We start from the raw sequence: 22446 nt of genomic DNA on the forward strand, positions 1-22446 counted from the left end.
CTTGTGGCGATGGGGCTCGTGGTGCCGGCATGTGATGTAGCAGGTCCGGGGCCCTGCGACGCGAAACGGCTATCATGAAACCCTACAAGTGCCAACGCGTGCGCGGAGGCAGTAGAGCCGCCCTCGAGAAAACCTGGGTACCGTAATAGTGCATGGCGATTAATGGCGGTATTCTGACTTTCCGACCGGATCCGTGAGGTGGCTCACCATCTGAGGCTTGAAGCAGTCGGGCTCCTCATCTGTCATGACGCTGGTGGGGTGTGTTTCCAGCAGCGAAGAGCTAGCGAAACGTTTCAACATCAAGCTACTGGCCGTATTTCATAGCGCAGTCATGATTGTAAATACTTCTATAAGGGTATCGTGGTGTCGTGAGCGCTTGCGTGTTGCGCCGATAGAACCCCAGATGGGTTGAGAGGTTAAGAGGGATGGATTATCGGGTGGCTGATGCACCCAAAACGTCTTCACGTTGCCAAGCCTCATGGAGAACCACTGCTATTTCGGCTGCGGTTCAGGCCGTCAGGCTCTCGTTCGCTACAGCAAACACATGCAGGTACACAGACCGCCTCTGACAGGGGATGGGAAGTCGCAGATCCGCTGGTCAAGATTCGGATTGCACGGCATCGACCTGATGCCGTATAGCGCGGCTTGTCACATTCGATCATGCCGAGGAGAGGTCACGATTCGGTATGTTTCCACCTCAAACCAACCAATCTTTGTCTGAGGCCGCGTTTCCAATGTAGTAATCAGGATGTCAATGAGGGGGCACACTGTTGCTCACTTCATTGCCTTGTCGCCTTGTACGGCTCTTGAGCAGCCTTATCCAGGCCTGAACGAGATGTGGGGAGTGGGTGTCAATGCAGGCGGGTACCAAAAGAAACCAAAGTGAACTATGCATGGCCAGAGGCGCTCTCGCAGGGATAAACACATTACTGTACTACGGAAAATTACTGTGTATAAGAGCTGCAACGATATATCACGACTGCCGATATCGTCGTCGCATACAAATAAACAATACACAGATCACCGTTCATCTCCTCCTGCACAACCTAGTATGTATCCTCCATTCAATTTTCTATACCAAGTCGACATAAGCTACCGAAAAGGCCGGATACCAGGTCGGACTGAGCGAGACGTCTCGTCTACAAAGCGTAGGGGTTGAGAGATCGGATGGTCAAGCAACTGAAAGATAGGTTAGTGACATTCAGAACGTAGTGATGGGCATTACTTACGGAGGGCTCTTCGTCAGATCCGTCTTAAGGATGACTGGGACGCGTGTCATCTCCCGCACATCCTGGATGTAGTCGCCGTTCTGCTCGCGCAGAGTGAACCAGCTGAGGTACTTCTCCTTGTTGGTCAACTTGGATTCTGCAGCATCACCAGCGCTTTGGGCGATCTTCGAGTCGGAGTTGACACGGTGAGGAGCACCAGCAAGATCGCGGCGGGTAGGCGATGGAGGCATGCTCTGAGTCGGGCGGTCAGGGTTGAGAGAAACACCGGCCATGTTCGAGTTGAGGTCGTTGGAGTCGTCGTCATCGTCGTCATCATCAAACAACGCAGCCTCCTCGTTGGTCGACATGGTTCCAGTGTCCATCTGCCTGCGCTGGGCCTCTTCCTGCTCCCTCGCACGTTGCTTGGCCGCCTCAGCATCACGCGCCGCAGCCGCAGCGTTGGCGGATCTGAGTGAGCCATGCTTCGGCCTCTCGTCCTCGGGAATGTAGTTGGACGATGGAACGCCCTTCTCCCAGTAGAGCTCAAGGAGACGCTTGTTCTTGTCGAACTCGGCTTTCTTAAGAGGAAGCTGGTCACAGTGGACGCGCTTCTCAAAGCCCCACTCGGGAATAAGGACATCGAAAGCGGACTCGTACACGCAAAGGACGATACCTTCGGCGATGAGATCACCGCCCCTCTCCTGCCTGACCTTGTCCATCTTGCGGCAAGCCTCGATGTGAACGCTCTGCTCCTGAGCAGCATGGGCGGAGTCCTTCTTGGTGTTGCACATCTCGGCAGTCTTGGCCAAAGCCTCGATGTCTTCAGTGAACTCAATGGCACCGTTGGAGAGGACAGCCTCCAGCTGGCGGTGGACAATGATGTCGGCGTAGCGGCGGGATGGGTTGGTGAAGTGGGTGTAGAGGGGAAGGTTCAGGGCGTAGTGAGGGTACTGATCCTGAGGCAGCCTGCCAGCAACAAAGTACTTGGCACGAGGCATCGACTTGATGACGAGGGTCTCCATACCCTTCCTGATGTCATCATCTTCAACCTCAAACAAGCTGTTCTGGAGAGTGCCACTGCTCTCGGTGTTGATGTCGTAGCCAATGGCACCCATACGCTCTGCGATGGTCGTCAAGCGGCGGGGGTTAGGCGGAGGCTGACGGCGCAGGAGAGCCTTCTCTGGCAAGCCAGTGGCGAGCTTCTTCGCAACAAAGGTGTTGGCGAGGTGGCTGAGCTCCTCAATGCACTCGTGGGCAGGGGAAGAATCGAAGATGTTCTGTTCGACGGGAACATTCTCGTCGTCCAGCTGGTACATGAGGCGCAGAGCCTTGACATCGCTGGAGCGGTCGCCGAAGCGAGCCTGGCGGAACTTCTGGGAGATGTGATGCAGCATCTTGATGTCCTTAGCACGGGCTGCCGAGACTGGACCGTCGTTACCGTTGATAACGGTGTCGACCTCGTCGTAGGACAGCTTTCCAGAGCTCTTGATCACAGCCTTGCCGACCCAGGTCTCATCATCTGAGATTTTACCAGAGGTAGGATCGACCTTGAAGACGACACTGACTGTGTAGCGCTCCTCGCCAGGGTTGAGGCAGCAGATGTCGTTCGACAGACGCGGCGGAAGCATGTTCACGGTGCGGTTCATAAGGTAGACCGCAGTTCCACGCTTCTTGGCCTCACGGTCAACAAGCGAGTTGGCCTTGATGAAGTGGGCAACATCAGCAACGTGGATACCAATCTCGACACGGCCGTCATCAAGGTATTTGAAGTGAATGGCATCATCAAGCTCCTTGCTGCCGTTGGGATCGATGGTGAAGGTCTCCTCGCTGCGGAAGTCGCGGCGGCTCTCGAGCGCCTCCTCGCCGTCGTTGGTGACGGACCAGTCTTCAAAGCCGACGTTCTTGATGACAGCGTCGGAGAAGTCATCTGGACCAAAGTTGTTGTCGCGCAGTAGTGCGTCGGTTTCCACCTTAAGGTCACCCATGACACCGAGCTGCTCGACAAGAGTACCGAAAGGATGCAGAGAGGTGATGGGCCATCGCTTAATGCATGCGACAAAGATGCGGTCGGCGTAGTCTTGGTGCTTCTCGACGAAGTCACGTGGGGCTTGCTCGGTGGGAATGGCGATCAAAGGCACACGCTTGTCTGTTGGCTTGAACCAGACAATCTTAGGCTTGTTCTGGGTCTCTGGCTGGGAGCGGCCGGAGTTGCCCTCGCGAGCCTGTCGCTCAGCTTCCTGCTTCTCCTTGGTGGCTTGGCTGCTGGGACGCAGGAGTCCAAGGGATCTGTTGCTGTGATTAGTGATGTACTTGAATGAAGATGATGTGTTTGCTTACCCTGAGAACATCTGTCCAGCAACACGCTCGATAACAGCAACAATGTGACCTGCGTACAAAGGCTTGAGCTCATCGTTGATCTCCTCCTCCTCCATGAGGAGCAAGCTCTGGCCTTCGACTTCAACATCGTCGTTCTTCTTCTGTGTGGGTCGCTGGCGGAGACTGCCACGTCGGCGGATGCCACCCTCAGAGCCAGTCTCAGGTTGGGTAGTGGCATCGTTGACGGCGATACTACCGCCGCGAGGGTCTGCGTTGTCCTTGCGCTTCTTCTTCTCTTCCTTTTCGCGCTTCTGACCCCAGACCTCGTCGACGTCAAGAAGTTCAACAGCGACCAGATCTCCTTCGAGAGCTCGGTTCCTGTCTTTGCTACCGCAGATGAAGATGTCAGCATCCAGATCAGTAGTTGTAACATAAGCATCGCTGCGGTTCTTCTTGTTGACGCGGAGAATTCCGGCAACGAGTTGGCCGTCGCCGAGGAGAGCGGGCAAGGTGGCCTGCGGGAGGTAAGGAGTGAATAGCGTCTTGCGCTGCTGCTGCTGATTTTGCTGCATGCCCATCTGCGGTGCATGCTGGCTGCCTCCGAGACCGCCGCCCTGCATCTGGGCGGCCTGGAGAGCCTGTAAATGAGCGATCTGCATGGGGTTTAGCGGCTGGCCGAACATCTGCTGTTGCAGGAGCAGCTGGGCCTGGTTGCCCATTTGCATCTGAGGCTGGCCGCCGTACTGGAAGTTGCCAAGAGAGCCAACGGACTGGTTGACCGATCCACGAGTGCGGTGGCCAGGCTGGAAAGGAGCGGCATTGGCGGTCTGGTTCATGTTGAAGTTGCCCATGTTCTGGGACTGGTTGTCTTGCGTAGGCTGTTGCTGGGTGTTGTTCTGGGGCTGTCTCCAGTTGCCCTCGAAGTTGCGAGACTGGCTCCTGCCATGGCCTTGGCTGCCACGGCGCTGGAAGTCAGACTGCTGTCCGTTGTTCTGGTTGGTAGGGTTCTCGCTGGTAGCTGGGAAGGAGAAGGAAGGACCGCCACGGCCAGCACTTCCACCGCCGCGTCCGACAGCCATGCTCTGGCTGCGGCCGTGGGCACCTCGTCCACCACGGGCGGAAGTGTCGTTGGAAGCGCTGTTTCCACTGGGGCTGGCATCACGGTTGGAGCTGCCCTCGGTCGAGCCGGGGATGGGGAACTGGAAGCCCGAAGTCTTTCTCTTCGATTCGGCCTGTTCGGCAGCCTTCTTCGCGTCGGCGAGAGCTAGCGAGTGACGGCGGGTGTGTCCGGAGCCGCCAGCACTACCACCGCCTCGGCCACGAGGGTTGACGTTTTCCCTACCCTGGCCACCCTGTTGTGCACCGAATTCGCCGAAGCCAGACGAACCGGAGGAAGGAGCGGGGGGTGGGCCGCCCATGCCGACTTGGGGCAGGGCAGACTGGTTGCGGCGGTGGGCGCCAGGCTGGGCTGGTGCGCCCATGGGGACAGCGAGGTGTTGCTGCTGCTGCATTTGCTGCATCTGCTGGGGGAACTGGTAGTTGTTGACTTGGGGCGAGACATTGGGCATCTGGCCCTGCATCTGGAAGTTGCCGAGCTGCTGCTGCGGCTGGATCATGCCCATGTTAACATATTGCTGGTGCGTGGCGGCAATCTGCTGCTGCTGTTGCTGGAGGACCTCGATCTGCTGTGCGATGGCGAGCTGTTCCACTGTGCAGCTGTCAGCAATGGCCCAGAGTGGCTATCGGATAGCTTCACGTACTCATCAGCGGTGTCAGCTCCGACGGACTGCGGCGATGCGCAATGTGCAGACGACGACCGGCGGGACCCATGGGGCCCTGCTGGCCTTGTTGCTGATCCATAGTGGATAATGTAGTGTGGATGATTCAATGCCCGCTTGCAGTGTATGCTGTTGGAGAAGAGACGGTCGGACACGAATTGGTCAAAAGTGTGATGGATTTATCTGCGGGCAATCAGCATTGTTGAAGCGAGCGAAGGGATGCAGGTGGTGAGAGTGCAAGGAGGCAGATGGGGGACAGATGCAGGGTCGGCAGCGGCATGCTTCAGCGAGCGAGCTAGCGGGGGACAACTCACGTTGGGGTAAGCGTGCTGGTTGGGCGGTGCTCGGGGCGAAGAGGATACTCTCGTAGACGATGATTACTCGGGGTGGTGCTCTGCAAGTCAGAAGCGGGTGGTGTCGTGTTCAGACAGATGTGTCGTTGGTCTAGGAGGGTTGATAAGGAGGGTCGACCAGATCAAAGAGCGCGGTTTCCCTGGGGCGGGCTGTTGGTGGCAGTACAACCAAAATGCGGGCGGAGAGAGTGCTTCGAAGGAGGGAGCGATCGGGGCGGGCGGGCAGGAGGGATGCAGGAAGAGAGGGCAGAGGGCAGGCAAGAGGGCCGTCAGCGTGCTCGAGGTGGTGATGGCTATGGCGGGACTTGGCCAGCAGCACGGTTTGGGCAAAGATCGCCTGTTCTTCCGCAAACGAGCGAGCCTGGGAGAGGTCTAAGCGGCGTACGTCACTTGCGAAGCCAGATATGCAGCTTCCCGCGCCGAACTGAAGGAGTGAGAAATTAACGTAGATACAAGCAAGCGCCGGGCCGTGGGGGCTGAGGCGCTGCCGGCTCAGAGCTGGTATATATACCGCCAGCAGCAGTCGGCATGCGTCTCAGCGCGCCCCAGGTGAAGCATCACGTTTGGGTCTGTACGTTTCAAGGCAGGCTTAGCCGGCGCGCGTTTCTAGACACGAACAACAGTCCGCTGCAGCGTCGCGGGAGGGCGGCGCAAGGGTCGAGGTTATATTGATGGATCCACTGCGCTGGGGTTGCGAGCTTGTCATGTCCGGCATTCGATAGTCCAGCAATCTGACAGATATGCTGGCTTCGCGCGCCACGCCTCGCTGAAACTCGAGGACAGGAGTCACATCGTTCCCCAGCTTGTCACATTCTGTCAGTGAAACGGCCCTCTCCAGGGCCTGCGCGTGCCCTCACAGCGTCGCAGCTTGGCGGGTGCAGTCCCACCAGCTTGGGCACAGACGCATCCTGTGAACTTTATGAAAGGCGCAACATGGCGTGTTTGCCCAAGGCGCGACTCAGCGTCCTTGACTCCATCTCATCTTAATCTATCGACGGCCCAGGTGGAGCTGCGGATGAAGCTACGTCAGACATCGAGCGAGTGCTTCGACTTGGAAAGTGCGCGACCCGTTGATCAATTGATGTCCAGGTACGCTAGCCAGCACTACAATGGAGCTGCGTAGCGCGGTGAAAGCTGCTGCAGGGATGAGCGATGTCACGTGAGTCGGAGCTGGTCGCTGCTAGCTTCCGACTAGACTTCTTTGACCGTCGCGCTCTCACCAACCACCTTTTCAACAACTGCACCCTGACCCCAACTAACGTCACGGCGCCAGAATGCCCGCCAGATCGGGCACCTCGTCGTCGAGCATGCATACCGCCACCTCCTTCAGCTCCAGCTTCATGGACGCCTCGCCCACACGCCAATCGCCGAATCGCCGCAGCAGTCACCGCCAAAAGCGCGAATCCCTAATCCGTGACCCCTATGAGAGCCCGGCCAAGCAATTAGCCCTCGAGTTCAACCTCCGCCTCAGCATATCCGACCGGGAGTTCAACGAGAAGCTAGACCAAGCTGCGAACGAGCGCGCGAAACAACATGCTCAGCAACTCGCCTACGCTGCCGAGGAACACGAGCGCGTCTTCAGGAGCGCGAAGCTTGAGATCGAACGCATTGCCCTGGAAGAAGAGCAGGCGCGCCTTCGCCATGAAGAGGCCCAACGGCAGGAGATTGAGCGCCTGAAGCAGGAAAAGGCCCGCGAGCAAGCCGAGGCTCAGCGAAGGGCTCTGGAAGCAAGACAGCGCGAGGAAGAAGCCGCCCGTCAAGCCGCAGAGCACAAGCTCAAACTTCAACAGGCCGATGCCCGCATCAAAGCCCAGCAAGAGCAGCAGGCGGCCGCTGAGAAGCAGAAGAGGGAAAAGGACGAAGCTGATCGGAAGGCTGCCGAGGCTGCGGCCGCTGCAGAGAAGGCTCGACAGCAAGCACCACCACAGCAGCCAACCGCTCAGCCCACCCCCGCGCCGGCTTCCACACAAGCAGCTGCACCACCAAAGCCATCCACCGCCGCACCGGCAACTAGCACCAGCGCCGATCAGATCCACGCCAAATACCTCGAACTCCACCAGCGCATGAAGGCCTTCCGCAAAGCTTTCTGGGAGGAACACAAGAAGCCAACCTCCCCACTCAAGGGTCCCGTTGGTGATGCCCGACGCGCCATCCGCACTCGACTTGGCCAGATCACAGTGGAGCGCAAGGACAGTGTCGCCGCCATTAAGCGCCTCCGAACCGAATGCTTCGACATCGCCCTCACAACACCCGGACCCATGGTCGACATCCGACATTACATTGTCTCCCACCAAATTCCCCAGCTGGCCAACGAGAACGAAGCCGCATACCCGGCGTTCCTGCTCTACGTCTGGATCTGCTTTGAGAAGTTCCTTGTAAAGCAGTTCGAAAAGGAGGCCGCCAACACTGACGGACGCATCATCCAGGAGATCGGTTTGATAGCAGCCAGCTTATTCGGCGACCAGAAGTACATGTGGAACGGCCTTCCTCTCATCGACATTGCGCTGGCCAAGCTACACAAGGCCTGCCCCCCTCTGTTTGGCATCCGCGGTACTATGAACACCAAGGAAGGTCGGTTGCGCCTAGGCTGGCAAGAGGACTCAACCCCAGAGACATACTCGCAGCGCATGCGCGGTATTGGAGCTGGCTACGCCTCCATGTCCCTCCGCTCATTCGCCGCCAAGGCGCCTGCCATCGCCATGTCAGAGTACTGGCGTGCCATCTCCTCGATATGCAACACACCCTCCGAGCAACTCTGGCCTGGACACTTCGCCGTTCTCAGCGGCCTGATCCGCGACTACCACAAGAAGTTCATCCAATTCTACGGCGTACCTGCGCGTGGCGTCCTGCGTCGCGCTGTCGTCGACCTACCCGTCCGTGCACCAGAGCGCTGCAAGGACGCCGCGAGTACCATCGCCGTGTACCGCGAGACCTGGAAGAGGGAGAAGTTTTCGTTGGATTAGAAGAGGAAAAAAGGCGTGTTGACGCAGACGGAATAGCATTGGGGGCTCTCTCGGAAATCGGCAATTTTTTTCATTGTCAAGGATCTTTTGTCAATCTTGCATGGGACGGCGCATATCATCAGCAGTATGACCTATGGTCGTGGGTTGCATCTTTTTCTTTTCTGGTATTTTCTCTTTGTCTCGATGGATAAGGAAGTCCATAAAGTACATGCGTAGAACAACGTTCGCGACAACGAAATAGTCTCGCTCATTATCTTACCTATAGCGAGCATGAAATGATCAATATCGCCCTGTCCTCCGCCCCTAACCTTCGTGATACTACACAGTATAGCCTTCACATTGCAAAAGCAGCTACAAGACTCGAGCTGTAAAAGCCATAGTTTGCAACCGTTCCTGTCTCCGCCACAGTGATGTCATGTGTGGCTGCGTATCCCCTTTTCTCCGTTCATTGTTATCAAGGCTAACATATCCCCTGTGGCACATTCTCTTGGCTCGACCTGTGGGTGCGGTAACGCGTACGGCACAGTCGGGCCATGCAAGAGGTCTTTGTGGCACAGCGATCCCCTGTGTGAACTTCGCCGCTTGTTTAACTGTGCCGTGGGTCTGTGTTTGGGCTGTTCATCGGTGACGCCGAGATCGCCTTGGAGATGGCTTTTGAATCTGCGTCAGTGATGTAGAGGGTGTTTGTCCAGACGTGATCGGACGTGCCACCCCTTGGGATGTAATTCTGGTATGATATCTATGAAATCTATGACATTGACTGTAAAGCGAAGTCCTTTGTTACGAAATCAACGAACTCTCAGCTCACTGGTTCTTGACGACCGAAATAGAACGTGTTCTCGGCTGTGTACTGTGATAAGGATGTAGGAGCTTTTTTGTTCACATAGCCAAATAGTTCTGGGGTGAGTTCAGCATCCGATATGATGTCATTTAAAGCTTTCATGTCTCGTCCAAGCCCATGGGTTTTCATCGGGGCTGAGGATCGATGCGCGTCGTTAGTGCTCACTCCGAGTGAGCCGGGATGCCAACACATACAATAACGACTAGGCAACCGGGATGTCACATTTGGGGGCGGATAGAGCTTAAGCTAGCCGCGCTATGGTGATGAAGGCAACTGCTGATGAGGAACCTTGCATGCGAACGAAGTATACAAAGGAATGCCTAACGGGGCGAAATTGCTTAGAGGGTATGATCAAATGACTTTTTGCTTTCATAAGAAATGAGATGGAAATGTCTAGATAATACTCGACTGCGAATTATGCCAAGTGCAGGAGCGTAGACAGGGTATATAATAATGCTTGTTGAGAGAAAGTATCGCAGAAGCGCGAAATAACAGAATTAGAAAGACATTTGAACCTTCAGCTCGTAAAACTCCTCGTGACCCTTTACCCTAAAGGCCTACATGTATGCCCCTGCTCCTTCTCTACTCCGACGTCGTATGAATAATCTTCGGAATCTGTGGCATCGCAATCATAGGCGTCGACTCATAGTACCTTGCCCGTTGACTCGCCGTACTCGTACTGCGCGCGCGTCCTGTCGGTGCCGGCCGTAAACTCATGTCACCCTCGTCTCCACTCGGTGATATGGGACTGAGTACCATAGTACTAAGCGTGCCGTTGCTCTGTCGGCTCATCGCACTAACACCCGTACCAGCGCTCTCTGTGTTGTCGGCAATGGGATCACTAGCCTCCTCGCTCGGCGTGACCTGTAGTGGAACGAGATGCATGGTATCCGTACTCGATCTCTTGTTGCGCGCGTCCGCTTCCGAGTCGACGTATAATGTGACGCTGCTTGCGCGGACGCGGCTGAACATGCTGGTCTTGTCTTCGTTGGCGAGGAGGCCGGCCGTGTCTGATTTGCGGTTGTCGAGCTTCTTCTTTTCGCTTCGGCGGTGGAGGTAGAAGATTAGGCAGGCGAGGATTATGGCGAGGAAGATGAGGCCGAAGACGACGGTGAGGGCGATGTTGGCTTTTGTCCAGTACCCTGAGTAGGGTACTGATGCTAGGTCTTCGTCTGCGACGAGGTTGTTATCTACTGGTATAGGAGACATGGTAATGTATGTTCGTGTATGCGATGGATCTTTGATGCGAATCGGTCGGTGAGGCTTCAGATGGATGGTGAAGCTCTTTGCTTATATGTAGTGCTAGATAGGAGGCGATGTGGCGGTGCGATGAAGATATAACAACTACTACGCCTCGAAAATATGATGATATATAGCAATGAGACTGTTGAGACGAACTTGCTCGAGTAATCCCTTATGTGGTATTGCTATGAACTGGTACTGGGCACCAGGCAGACATAAGTCTCTCCGTGAAATGAAACCTTTGACGCACCGGCCTTAGATCCTGCGCCCATGGCGCTGGATCCGTGAGAAGGCGTCCAGTATGCGGCTCGAAAGTGGGAAAGATATGCTCAGCCTCAGCACGTTGTGGGGAAAGTAGGCCCATGAATTCGGAGAAAAGTCACTGCGCCCCTGTGGTATGATGAGCAGCTTGGCGCAAAACAAGAGGCCTAACGAATGATGGGCGTCGAGAACGGCCGTCGAAGCTTGGACTACCGCGTCTAATCGAGGAATCAGAAGGAGCTGTGTGGCAGTTTGGTAGTGGCACGGGTTCGTAGACGGCGGTGACGGGCGTGCATGTCGGGGCCCCATCTGTTGTCAGTCCACTTGGGGATGGTTCTCTACCGCGTGCGAGCCACGTCCGAGCGGTTTCGCTCGTTCTGTCTATGCAGCTGAAGCTATCAATTCAGCTCGTGGAACCATACAAATTGGGTGGCTGCTCTTTTGAACGACTCCCCATTTCAGCTTCCTGCCACACAGAATCAACACAGATTCGGCGGCCCAATACGAGGGCCTCTACAAAGACAGTGATGTGCCAAAGGGTTGTGCTGTAGGATCAACGTTTCGAAATTCAGGCAAGCACAGCCACCTGCGCTAAAAGAAATGAGCAGCAACAATCATGAATCAACACAAGGCTGAGCGCCTTACACTTCCTCTGCGTGTCTGCCTGAGCCAAGCCCAAGGAGGATTGGACGGCGACGTGGGCAAATTGTGGGGTGAGAATAGGCGAACTTGTTCTGGTAAAGGAAAGCCATGATGCGAGTTGTCAAGCTCCCGCTGCGGCGCGTCATTGTAGAGATCGTGGGATGGGAGTTGGTGGCTACTGGACGCCACAGCAGAGTATTTGCGGCGTGTCTGCGGCGACTATGCGGCACGGTGGTGTCAGACCCTCATCTCATGCGTGCGCTGGCTGGTGAGTGGGAGCTTGCTGGCCAACGGGTGTGGTGTTGACGACGGCTGGCCTAACAACAGCGGGACGATGGGCGATGTTGGCTGACCCAACTAGCGTTCTCGCTAAAATGCAGTGCTATTTCAGGATCATGTCACGCCTTTGCGGTCAAATCTCACTAGCTTTCTCGCTCTACACCGATAACTATGAAAGCGTAGATACAGTCTGGTACCAAGATTTCCTTTTGCTGCTTACTGTACAGCTGCAAGCAAGAGTTCAAGGCAACATCCACTGTTCGTAGGGATTCACTCGGCAGCCGTCTGTGGTTGTGAGACCTCACACAACCAATTAGGGTTTGCCGCATGGCATCCTTGAGCTGCAAGAGTTGATGAAATCATGTTTATCTTTACTTCCCCTCTTTCTACATCAACCCACATTTAACGTCTATCCCTCCCTTTCTATCTCCAAAAAAAGGTAGCATCATCATAATTCATGATGTATTCCCCTCCATACATGTTGTTCCATCGTCCGAAAGGCTACTCCTGGAAAGAGGGTACTAACCCTGCTTTACAACGGCTTTCTACCCTCAACGATGCACCTGATGATCTCCTTCCATCCCTCACTATCAACGTGTCGCAGCCTGACGCTCTTATGACCTGGCTCGAGACAAACAACGCTTCCTTGATCTCAGACCTTAACGTCCATGTCGACGCGACTGACGCCGCACCTAGTCCTCAGCGATGGTGCTTGCTTTTCGACAAACTTCAACGAGAAGCAACCAACATCCAGAATCTGGAGGTCTTCTGGGATGCAGAGGGTTCACTACATATCGGGCTAGGCAAAAGCGTTGTTTTTGTACGCGGACTGGCTCAACTCAAGGTGGAGAAATCGCTGGAAATTGCTGGGCATTATGCCATGCAATGGCCGGGATACTTGGAGGAAGAGATGGGGTTGAAGCCAGTTGCTAAAGACATTTTCCCAGGAAGTGATTGGGTAAAAATGTTGAGGAACTATCAGAGAGGGACCGCGAACCGGGATCCTCGAGTTATCACTGAGGATGGAATTTGGGACCTCCCGAGACGTATGGACTTCGGGGAAATCAAGAACATAACCACCGATATCTCCGTATTGTTACGTTCTTGATTTCCCCGTTCTGGCGATTCTGCTATTTCGTTTTCCATATAGTCGGCTAAGGACTCGCCCACACGCTCATTCGGAGGGTCAGGCAGCAAGCGATGTCAAGCAATGTTAATTTTTGCGGTGATACTATTGTCGTGGCAGTTCCAGTTCATGCCTGTTGCTTTATCCCTACCAGAAAGAGCGTCTAACTACTACTCTGACATCTTTCCACATTATACAAGAGAAATTACCTTAGATTTCCAACTGCTTCCTTATTGCACCCCAAACCATCTGATTTCCACCGCTCACGCACTGGCTATACATCATCACACTGTCGCCCTTGACACCTCCTCACTCTCTTATACAAGAGAACAACCAAACACTTCTGAACAGGTCTGCAGACTACATTCAGTTAGAAATATTCAAAGTAGGCAACTTAACGTTGGTGCAGGCCCTCGAATTTTGAGTTATTCTTCGAGGTTAACGTGTTTCAACCATTAGATATCCTCCCATCCCACGACCCTCAACTACAAAAGCCCCGACCCAAAAGGATACGCATTACCATGAACATAATCCCTAACCCACTCAGCCCTCACAATCTCCTTCAACAGCGTCTTACTCCCCTCCTTCTCCACCCCCTCAATCCACCGATCAATCCACTTCCCATCCCCCGCCTTCCCAAAATGCTGCACACACTGTTCAAACCCCACTTTCAGCTGACTAGCCTTATGCACCTCAACCCATCCCGGACAAATCCGTTGCATCTCTTCCAGGAAAAACTGTCTGAGTTTTTTCTGTGTTTTGTGTTCCTCATTAACGTATTCGATGTTGAGGTAGGCGAACACTGCTGCGGTGGAGTCGGTCAAGTCGAGGAATGAGGGGAGTTGGCATGCGTGCCATAGGGGGGCGGTGTGCGTGCATTCCCAGGAGGAGATACCGGTTAAGGAGCCGTTGGGGTCGACGAGGATGTTGGATGCGTGGAGGGAGTGGTGGTGGAGCACGAATACTTCTTCTTCGTCTTCCTTCTCGGGGAAAATCTTTGGCATGAGATCTAAAAGTCGTTGGGCTCGGCGCTTACCTTCCTCGACCTTTTCACGGGCATATTTCAGGTGCGGCGCTGTGTTCATTCCATCGATTTGCTTCTTCCATATAGTGGTGGCCGCTTCGTCAGGCTCACCGGGATAGGAATCGATGATGTTTTGGTAAATCGAGCGCTTGATTTCGTCCGAGGTTTCAAGCTTGGACTCGTCATTAAGGTCAAGGAGGTTGAGCTGGAGTTGTGCGGCAAGCCAGTCTTGACTACGCTTGTAAGGACCGCGCGGGACGTTGTGGTCGATGTGTGCGCCCCAGAAGAAGGGCGCGGAGACGATCTTGCCTAGGCCGACGTGCTGAGAGAGGATTGAGGCCTCCAGTGTGAGCAGAGCGATATCTTCCAGGCCTGGCGTGCATAAGTGAGGAAGTTCATTCGCGGGATACAAGTTTCCTAGTTGATCGAATCGCTGTTGGAAGAGCTGCGCGTGCACAGATGCCATCTCACGCACTAGCTGCTCTTTCTTGAGATAGTCCATACCCTCCCATTCGTCACTCAGTTTGCGGCCGGGCATACGCGTCATGAGAATCCACTCAAGTCCAAGTTCGTTGTCGGTGCTAGCCTGGTGGCAGAAGATTTGTGGTACTGGAACCTCAGTGTCGTGACGAAGATACTTCATAGTAGCCACCTCGCTCATAGTCTTTGATCCTGGGTCTACGGGGACAGTTAGACGCAAGATGTATTCTTGGCCGCTGCCACATGTGACGGTGTAATCCTTGTTGAAGCTGTTCTGGGTTAGGAATTGAACTACGCATGGTTCTGAAGGAGGTATCTTCAGCTCTCGTCGCACGAGGGTTGTGATGTCCTCAATACTGGGGTCGGTTGTCCACTCGGGCATTACTCCTGAAGACCGGTCCTTCTTCCAGCGAAGACCTTTTTGGGTAGTTACGGGCATACCTACAAGAGTACTCATTTTGATGACAGTAGTGGCGTTGGAATGTTTTTCACTCAAATGGCGAAGTGATGATTTTGTCTTTCTTATAGAGAAGAAAGTAATATACGAACTGACACACTGCTTACTCGGAAGTATTGTCACCTTTCACAACGGCAAATGAGTCAACGTGAAGCTTTCTCGATATACATGCAACGTCAGCGCCCATGCCATAAACCTATCGCTAACAATGCAACACAAAACAATGACATAAACCGCTCAAAACATACCAATACAGATACCCGCATCCATATCGCGACCGCACGAAGCGAGTCTATACAGAATTAACCCATCATCAGCCGTGGAACAGTTGCGGCAAGCGAAGACCTACTTCTTCGCAGCATTAACAACCTCTTCACTCAACTCCCACTCCGGGTCCCAGTGCACATACTGCGTCATAGCCACAGCAAGAAGCCACTCCGTCTTGACAATGCGCGGAATCATGTTTTCACGCTTAGCCAACTCGCGGAATTTAGTCCAGTTGGTAAACTCCTTCTTGTCGGCGTCGGAGATGAGGTACAACACGTCTCCTTCGTCTTCAACCTGGTTCTGACTGACCTCCTTGTCAGCAGGGTCGAGTTTACGTTTTGACGCGGAGAAGACGGTGGTTGGTCTGCCCTTCCAGAGCACGCATTTCCCGCCGTTGACTTCGACAATGTCTTTGTAGGTTTCGAAGCCGCCGCCGACTTTCTCTGTGCAGAAGACGGTCCAGCCTTTGAGGAGGCGCTGCTTGTTCTGCTTGGCGCGCGAGAGGGCTTCGGAGAGCCGGAAGTTGTTGGCCTCTTCGAAGTCTCTAGCTTGGAGGAGGTGCTTTTCTGCCGGGGGAAGCTTGTTGTTCTTCAGCGCGAAGTCGAGGTAGCTGGTTGATACGAGGGTGGGGGCGCAGGCTAGGGCTGCGATGAACTTCTTCGTTCGGACGGGTTGCGGGGCGCAGACGAGGTCTACCTTCTTGAAGTCGTCGGTGATGAAGAGACCGAGCTCTCGAAGGCGGGCTTTGTCTTTTGATTCCTTCTCGGGGTTGTTGGCCCATCGCTCGTCCTTGGAGATCAGCATGCGGAACTTGATGGGCGCAAGCTTCTCCTTCTTTGCTCGCTTGTTCTTTGCTGGGATCTCTGTGGCTTCGTCTTCTGTCTCGTCGTCATCGTCAACTTCATCGATGGAGCGTTTGCTGGAGACAGATTCACGGCCGCCCTTTGCTTGCTTCGTTCCCTCGTCGATCTCATCTTCTGCCCGTCGTCGTCCACCGTGAATGACACCACCCTTGCGCTTCATCTCCTTCTCGAACTGTGCAATGTCTGGCGCGGCGTCGTGCATTTTTGCCAATGCGCGGTCTTTGGCTCCTCGACTGCCAGGCGTCTGGTTCTCTTTGCCATCGGTACGCCGAGGTGGCAGCGGTGTTTGTGCATTGCCTCCGGATTTCGCCCGCTTAGGCTTCTCAGCAGGCGGACTGCGAGGTGCTGGAGGTTCACTTTGTCGCGGTGGTACGCTCGATGCTGGCACGTCATTGGTCTGCGGTGCTGCTTTGACGGCTTTTGTGGGTTTGACTTGCTTTGAGTAGAAGATCTTCTCAGTAGCCTCGCGATCGATTTCTGTCTGACCCAACACCTCTCCAAGGTTGGTCCGGGCTGGGAAGAATGTGTAACGGCCCTCAGTCAGTGGCATTTCCCTGCACTTGGCGTAGCTGTCTTCCAGCCAAAGATGATTGACAATGTTCACGCCCCACTCCGCCGCAGCCTCGCACTTCTCGCTGTTCTTGTGCGCAGCAATAAGATGTGTGTTGTCCTGCTTAAAGGTCTTTGTGAACTCCGCACCCGTAGCCTTGATCAAGTTTTCCAGGTATATGCGGGCTTCGCCAGTGTAACTGGATATGCTGACTTTGTACTTGTTGAACCCCGGAATGCCTTCCCTTGGCCGCGGGTAGTGCATCATCCGCTGCATAGGGTTTGTCCAGATACCGTGTGTGATGAGGTAGTACAACCAGCCCAGGTTTCCGACGTCTTTTCGCGCTTGCGATGCCTTGACATAGTCTGGGCCTTCTCGGTAGTTGCAAACATACATGTCTGCATCATCGATCTTCGAGGTAACAGTGCCGCCTCCAGCCTTGATCATGCCCGTTATGATATTCCTGAGCTTGATGCTGATGTTCAGATCTTCGCCAAGCTTGACACGCTTTCCATCAAAGGCCTTGATCGCGCGGGGTGCCTCTAGGTGAGGCGGCGGCGGTACAGGATCGTTTTGGGGGTCTGGTGTGGCTGCGTCTCGAATGTGCTGGCTCACTCGTGTAGGAGGAATGGCGCCTGGTTCCATGTCGGCGAGGATCTCGGGATCGGGCAGTGTATACGGTCGCTCTGATATTCTACGGCCAACTTTGAGGCAGTCGTCGAACCTGTGTGGTGTTAGACCAATTCGACTGCTATGCCCTCAACTCAAACCTACCAGTGGGGCAACACGATTGACAACTGCAGCCGTTTACTAATAGCGAGCTGACACCGTGGTTCGCTCACATCCAGTGCAATGAGATGTGTCACGAATTTCGAGAGGCTCGGTGCGAATTGGCCGCCCAATGCCAGTACGCCACCCTCGATCGCTTCCTTGTCTCCGCTCGGTATGTCCCCACAGCATATGACTACTTCGCTCATGAAGAGTGCCGGATCGGGGCTGTATGTCCGCGGATTCTTGGCCTTGTTGGACTGGAGCGACGCGTCTATCCATGTTGGCTTAACGACATGTATCATGAGATCGAGGGCGCGGTAGTAGTCGGGGAAGTCGGCCGTCTCCGAGACGATGTAGCTGATTTCTTCTAGTTTGTCTATGCGGCCTTTGGTAACGTTGAAGGGTACGATTGTTCCGCGAGCGCCTGTGATAGCATCTTCGATCTATGCCGTCGGTTAGCAATACTTCTAGATTGATCAGACGCGTCGCATACCTGTCGCATGCGCTCTTCTGAGAGGCCGTTGGGGTATATCGTGAAATTGAGCTCCTCGAACAGACCCTGCGAGCCCTCCAGCATGGTGGTGTCTTCCATGGCTGCGACTGAGGGCGTTGTGTTGTATGTGCGGACTGTGATCGCTGTCGGGGTTGGATTCGAAGGCGCGATGCGACACGGCTACACGCGAACTTTGGAGGCACGAACGCGTCAAGGCCCACGTGACGCCCCACCAAAACACTTCGACGCTGGATCCGTCATGATAGCGGAGTCCTGCCCAGACTAGTGTCTTTTTGCAGTCTGAAAGAAGCGCGCGTATGCGCAATGTCCATTCGGGATAACTTTCCAGCGCGAGTATCTCTTTGGCACTTCCATGTGGAGGTTCTGTGGGGAGAACAGAAGCCGTGATGGACCTCGGCATTCCCCAGATTGCGCCGGCTGCTAATCACGACACCTAGAAGCATAGGCGCCTTTCTGTGATCTAAGCGTATCATTCCGTTCTACCATCTCGCTGAACACGTACAACATTTATAACATTTTGACCTGCATATATCCGTCGTCCGATTGTCCGACCGTCCGATCGTCCGTCATCTCGTTATATCTCGGCCGCAGTCAGCAGGAACATGTCTTCAAAGCACTTTCGTATAGATGAGCACAAGATAGAAGCATCACATATCCGTGGCTTCCCACGTTCCACATCGACGAAGCAAGAAGAAGTTCTTCATCTTGCCGTCAAGCAATACACACCTCTCAACAACACGAGCCCGAAACCTGGAGACATCACCATCATCGCAGCGCATGCGAATGGATTCCCGAAAGAGCTGTACGAGCCACTATGGGATGAGCTCCTGAAGAGATGTCAGCAAAATGGGTTTGGCATCAGAGGAATTTGGATAGCAGATGTCGTGCACCAAGGCATGAGCAGCGTTCTGAACGAAGATAAGCTAGGCAATGACCGTATGTACATTTCTTCAACTGCGCGATTGATACGCTAATTCTACGTAGCGGCATGGCTTGATCATAGCAGAGATCTACTTCACATGGTAAACATCTTCCGCGACCAGATGCCTCGCCCGATAATCGGCGTAGGCCATAGCATGGGCGGCTGCCAACTCGCCAACCTCGCATTGCTGCATCCACGTCTCCTCGAGACACTAATCCTCATCGACCCCGTCATCCAAGGCAAAGTCTCACTAAACGGCAACGTCGGACCCGCCGCCGCATCATCACGACGACGCGAGCGCTGGCCCTCACGCGAAGAAGCAGCCAAGAGTTTCGGCAAGAGCAAGTTCTACCAAACGTGGGATCCACGAGTCCTTGATCTCTGGGTGCAGTACGGTTTACGAGACGCACCAACGAGGTTGTTTCCCGACGCGAAGAAGCCCGAGGTAACTCTAACGACGACCAAGCACCAGGAAGTAATGACTTTCCTACGCCCAAACTTCACCGCAAGACCAGGAGACAAGGAACCGTCATCTGCGGAATTCACGTTGAGCAACCCGAAATTGAACCGGAGGACGCATGCCGATATCACGCCGACTACTGAACCCCAGACGCCCTTCTACCGGGGCGAGAGCACCATCGTCTTCAACCAGCTACCATCAATCCGGCCATCGGTATTCTACATTTTCGGCCAACACTCTTTCCTCACTGATGATGCCGTCATCGAGGATAAAATGCGTCTGACTGGGTCCGGTGTTGGCGGCAGTGGCGGACGCGCTGAAGGACGAGTAGCGAATGTCACGGTGCAAGATGCTGGGCATCTGATTCCGATGGAGAAGGTGGAGGAGAGTGCGGATCATATTAGCAAATGGGTCGGCCAGGAGATGAAGAGGTATTGGGATTGGGAACGCAGGACGGAGGAGGAATGGGATGGGAAGCAAGGCGTGGATAGGAGTGTGTTGCCTGAACGGTTTGTCGAGGAGTTGAACGCTTTGATTAAGCCGAGGGAGAAGAAGCCGTCGAAGCTCTGAATCTTAGACTGGTTGAGATGCAATTGGCGAGATGCCTTCAGAATCCGTCTGTCTGGCCCATGTATTGTGGATATTTGCATGGAGAAACTTTCCCTAGCACTTTCCCATCAATTCTACCGACACCTCATACCCCAACACTCATACATCTTCAATCTTTCTTACTCTCCCCCCTCTCCGGATAATAACCCCCCGCAAATTCCAGACTCGCCCCCTCCCACCTCTCCGTCTTGACCTCCTTCCACGCACTCCACGGCCACCACCCCTCCCTCACCCATATCCTCGCCTCAATCGTCGCAATAAAACTCTCCCTACAAAAGTTCGCCCGATGCCCATCAGGAAACGGACTCGCCAGGCCGAACCAACCCGGCTCCTTCGGTGCATGCGCCTTGAGTTCCAATTTATGTGTGTAATTCGACACGGATATCGAAAAAGTGCGGGTGTCCCAGTCATTCGTGGCGCTCATGAAGGGGCTGAAGAGGTTGAGATACGAGACTGAGAAGGGCGGTACAAAGTCCAGATTGAGGGATGGAGACCGGTATCCGAGCATGTAGGCGGTGTTATACATGATCTTCCCGCCGGCAAGGCAGATGCCGCGTTTTTCTTCGTTGTCCCAGGCTTGCACCCACATGTGTGCGTCCGGGAAGCTGTTAGCCCAGTTCTTCTCTTGGTGGATCGTCGCACGGCTTCTTCTGTCTTGCGCTGGGAAAGCCTCGCCTAGCGCAGGTATGTCGAGGGTGAATGTAGCGGGGGAGCAGAGAGAATGCACGTGCCAGTGGAGTGGGAAGGGGAGGTGCACCATCCAACCTTCGGGTGTGCTCTTGTCTTTTCTCCATGGCATGTAGTCTTCCTCGCACTGCGCTGAGAGTGACCAACTGCCGTCTTCGGCGGAAAACTCATAGCTCGTGCGGCCGTTGCTCTCGGTGCTCATGACGCCCATGCCTGGGACGCGCAGGTCGAATGCTTTGGTCTTCTCATTGGTGGTCACGCGCTCGATGTTGTCGACGACGTGTTCTCGCTGGAATATCGGGTGGCCAGATGAGGGGTAGTATGTAAATGAGACCACGTGCTGCCTCGATGGGGCGCCAGGAACGGAGGATATGATCAGAGCGATGTGCGAGCCAGATGCGAGGTCGAATTTGGAGTAGTAGCCTTCGAATTGCGAGGATGGGTGGGGAGCGAAATGCTCCATGATGTGTTACGCGCAGATTTGAATCTTAGAAGAGTGGGTATAGAGAGTTTTCGCCCTTGGAGTTGTGGATGTTTGTGTTGATGAGTTGGCGTAAGTACCTAGGTAGTGATGTTGTTAGGTTGGTTACTCATGACGTATGCAAATATTCGGGTTGGCAACTTGAACCCAAGCCATCACATATTTGGGCAGATTTAAAATGCACATGTTCTGGCGATAGATAATTCATATAGACCACCTTAGCGTACTGCCATTCACCACGTCTAAATGCGCTAGCTATCGGACTCAATATATGTACCCACAACCACAAAGTTCTCGCAGCTTCTCTTGCCACGATGAATGAGAAGCACAAAGCTTTTCCTATGCGTCTCAAGTGGGGTAATTTCAAGGCTACTTTACTCTATAGTAAGATTCCGCTCAGGTTCTCTAGGACTTTGGGACCCCAGACAATGTCGCTTGGGCAATGTCCGTTTGTGTTGGTTGTGCTACTCGCGAAAAGCTCTTCGCTTCGAACGTCAAGCACCGTAGCAGCGACGTGGCAGATTCTCCAACGCTCATGATATCTCCTGATCTGGAAAGCTCGTTGTGGTATACGTGGACACCATGTCTACAACCGTTAGTGTATCAGAAGGTAAAGTGTATTGCACGGAGACATACACCTTATCAAAGGTCGACTATGTTCAGCAAAACCTCGAGGGATCGTATGCTCATATGTATCGAAACATGTTGTTCTTCACGCTTCTCTTCATTGACGCTGGCTTGCCATCCTCATATTCGATCCCAGCCTCTCCTCCCTCGCTGTCATGTCCTTGCAGCTTTGCCATCACCTCGGCATCGAGCTCAGCTTGTGTCTTTTTCTTAGGCTTTATTTCATCGGAAAGCTTGGTATCGACCTTTTTAGTATCGCCTTTCACTGGAGTTGAGGTGTTGGAGCTCGCATCGGAATAATTTCTGTTGTAGGTGACTGAAGGTAAATTTTGTCGACAGGACGCTCTTGAGGAAGACGTGGCGAGAGAAAGAACGGGAACGCGCCCCATGATCTGCCGTAGGGATACCATCGTAGCGGAATATGTGGCCGAGAGGGTGTGTAGTGAAATCGTAGCAATAGAACTATGGGAAGACGGAGATGATGGATTTACGTCACTGTGACCGCGGTCGTCTGGCGCACGTGAAAGTCTGGTGCCTGCGCCGCGACTGCATTGTGTGGATCACTCTGATGACTTCCCTTCAGAGGAGGACCGCGCATTAATATCACTAACCGCTGGTCTCAACTCCACGTCGTTCTGCAAGCTATCCGGACTTCACTTTGCTGTTTCCACGCAGTGTTTGCGACTGCCAAGGCGCTAGTGGCTGCAGCCCATTTTCAGTTTCGC

At 54.2% G+C, this 22446-nt stretch overlaps 7 protein-coding genes across 7 annotated transcripts; 2 read left to right on the forward strand and 5 right to left on the reverse strand.

Moving 5' to 3' along the window:
- Positions 1-1139: 1139 nt before the first annotated feature.
- Positions 1140-5384, reverse strand: J4E78_005278 (uncharacterized protein; the record flags this gene model as incomplete). Its single annotated transcript, XM_049365899.1, has 4 exons — positions 1140-1179; positions 1230-3494; positions 3546-5232; positions 5285-5384. The coding sequence occupies 4 exons, from the start codon at positions 5382-5384 to the stop codon at positions 1140-1142; spliced, it is 4092 nt and encodes a 1363-aa protein (XP_049222614.1).
- A 1545-nt stretch (positions 5385-6929) lies between these two features.
- J4E78_005279 (uncharacterized protein) lies at positions 6930-8618 on the forward strand (the record flags this gene model as incomplete). The annotated part of the gene is made up of 1 exon (XM_049365900.1): positions 6930-8618. The coding sequence occupies one exon, from the start codon at positions 6930-6932 to the stop codon at positions 8616-8618; it is 1689 nt and encodes a 562-aa protein (XP_049222615.1).
- Positions 8619-10041: 1423 nt separating this feature from the next.
- On the reverse strand, positions 10042-10668 carry J4E78_005280 (uncharacterized protein; the record flags this gene model as incomplete). Its single annotated transcript, XM_049365901.1, has 1 exon — positions 10042-10668. The coding sequence occupies one exon, from the start codon at positions 10666-10668 to the stop codon at positions 10042-10044; it is 627 nt and encodes a 208-aa protein (XP_049222616.1).
- Positions 10669-13494: 2826 nt separating this feature from the next.
- J4E78_005281 (uncharacterized protein) lies at positions 13495-14970 on the reverse strand (the record flags this gene model as incomplete). Its single annotated transcript, XM_049365902.1, has 1 exon — positions 13495-14970. One exon carries the CDS (start codon positions 14968-14970, stop codon positions 13495-13497), a length of 1476 nt encoding a protein of 491 aa, XP_049222617.1.
- A 345-nt stretch (positions 14971-15315) lies between these two features.
- Positions 15316-18013, reverse strand: J4E78_005282 (uncharacterized protein; the record flags this gene model as incomplete). The annotated part of the gene is made up of 3 exons (XM_049365903.1): positions 15316-17374; positions 17425-17864; positions 17915-18013. 3 exons carry the CDS (start codon positions 18011-18013, stop codon positions 15316-15318), a joined length of 2598 nt encoding a protein of 865 aa, XP_049222618.1.
- Positions 18014-18537: 524 nt separating this feature from the next.
- J4E78_005283 (uncharacterized protein) lies at positions 18538-19887 on the forward strand (the record flags this gene model as incomplete). The annotated part of the gene is made up of 2 exons (XM_049365904.1): positions 18538-18871; positions 18920-19887. 2 exons carry the CDS (start codon positions 18538-18540, stop codon positions 19885-19887), a joined length of 1302 nt encoding a protein of 433 aa, XP_049222619.1.
- Positions 19888-20035: 148 nt separating this feature from the next.
- On the reverse strand, positions 20036-21076 carry J4E78_005284 (uncharacterized protein; the record flags this gene model as incomplete). The annotated part of the gene is made up of 1 exon (XM_049365905.1): positions 20036-21076. One exon carries the CDS (start codon positions 21074-21076, stop codon positions 20036-20038), a length of 1041 nt encoding a protein of 346 aa, XP_049222620.1.
- Positions 21077-22446: the final 1370 nt, after the last annotated feature.

The sequence above is a fragment of the Alternaria triticimaculans genome (assembly GCF_023758025.1).
Source record: "Alternaria triticimaculans strain BMP 0046 chromosome Unknown scaffold_6, whole genome shotgun sequence".
NCBI lineage: Eukaryota > Fungi > Ascomycota > Dothideomycetes > Pleosporales > Pleosporaceae > Alternaria > Alternaria triticimaculans.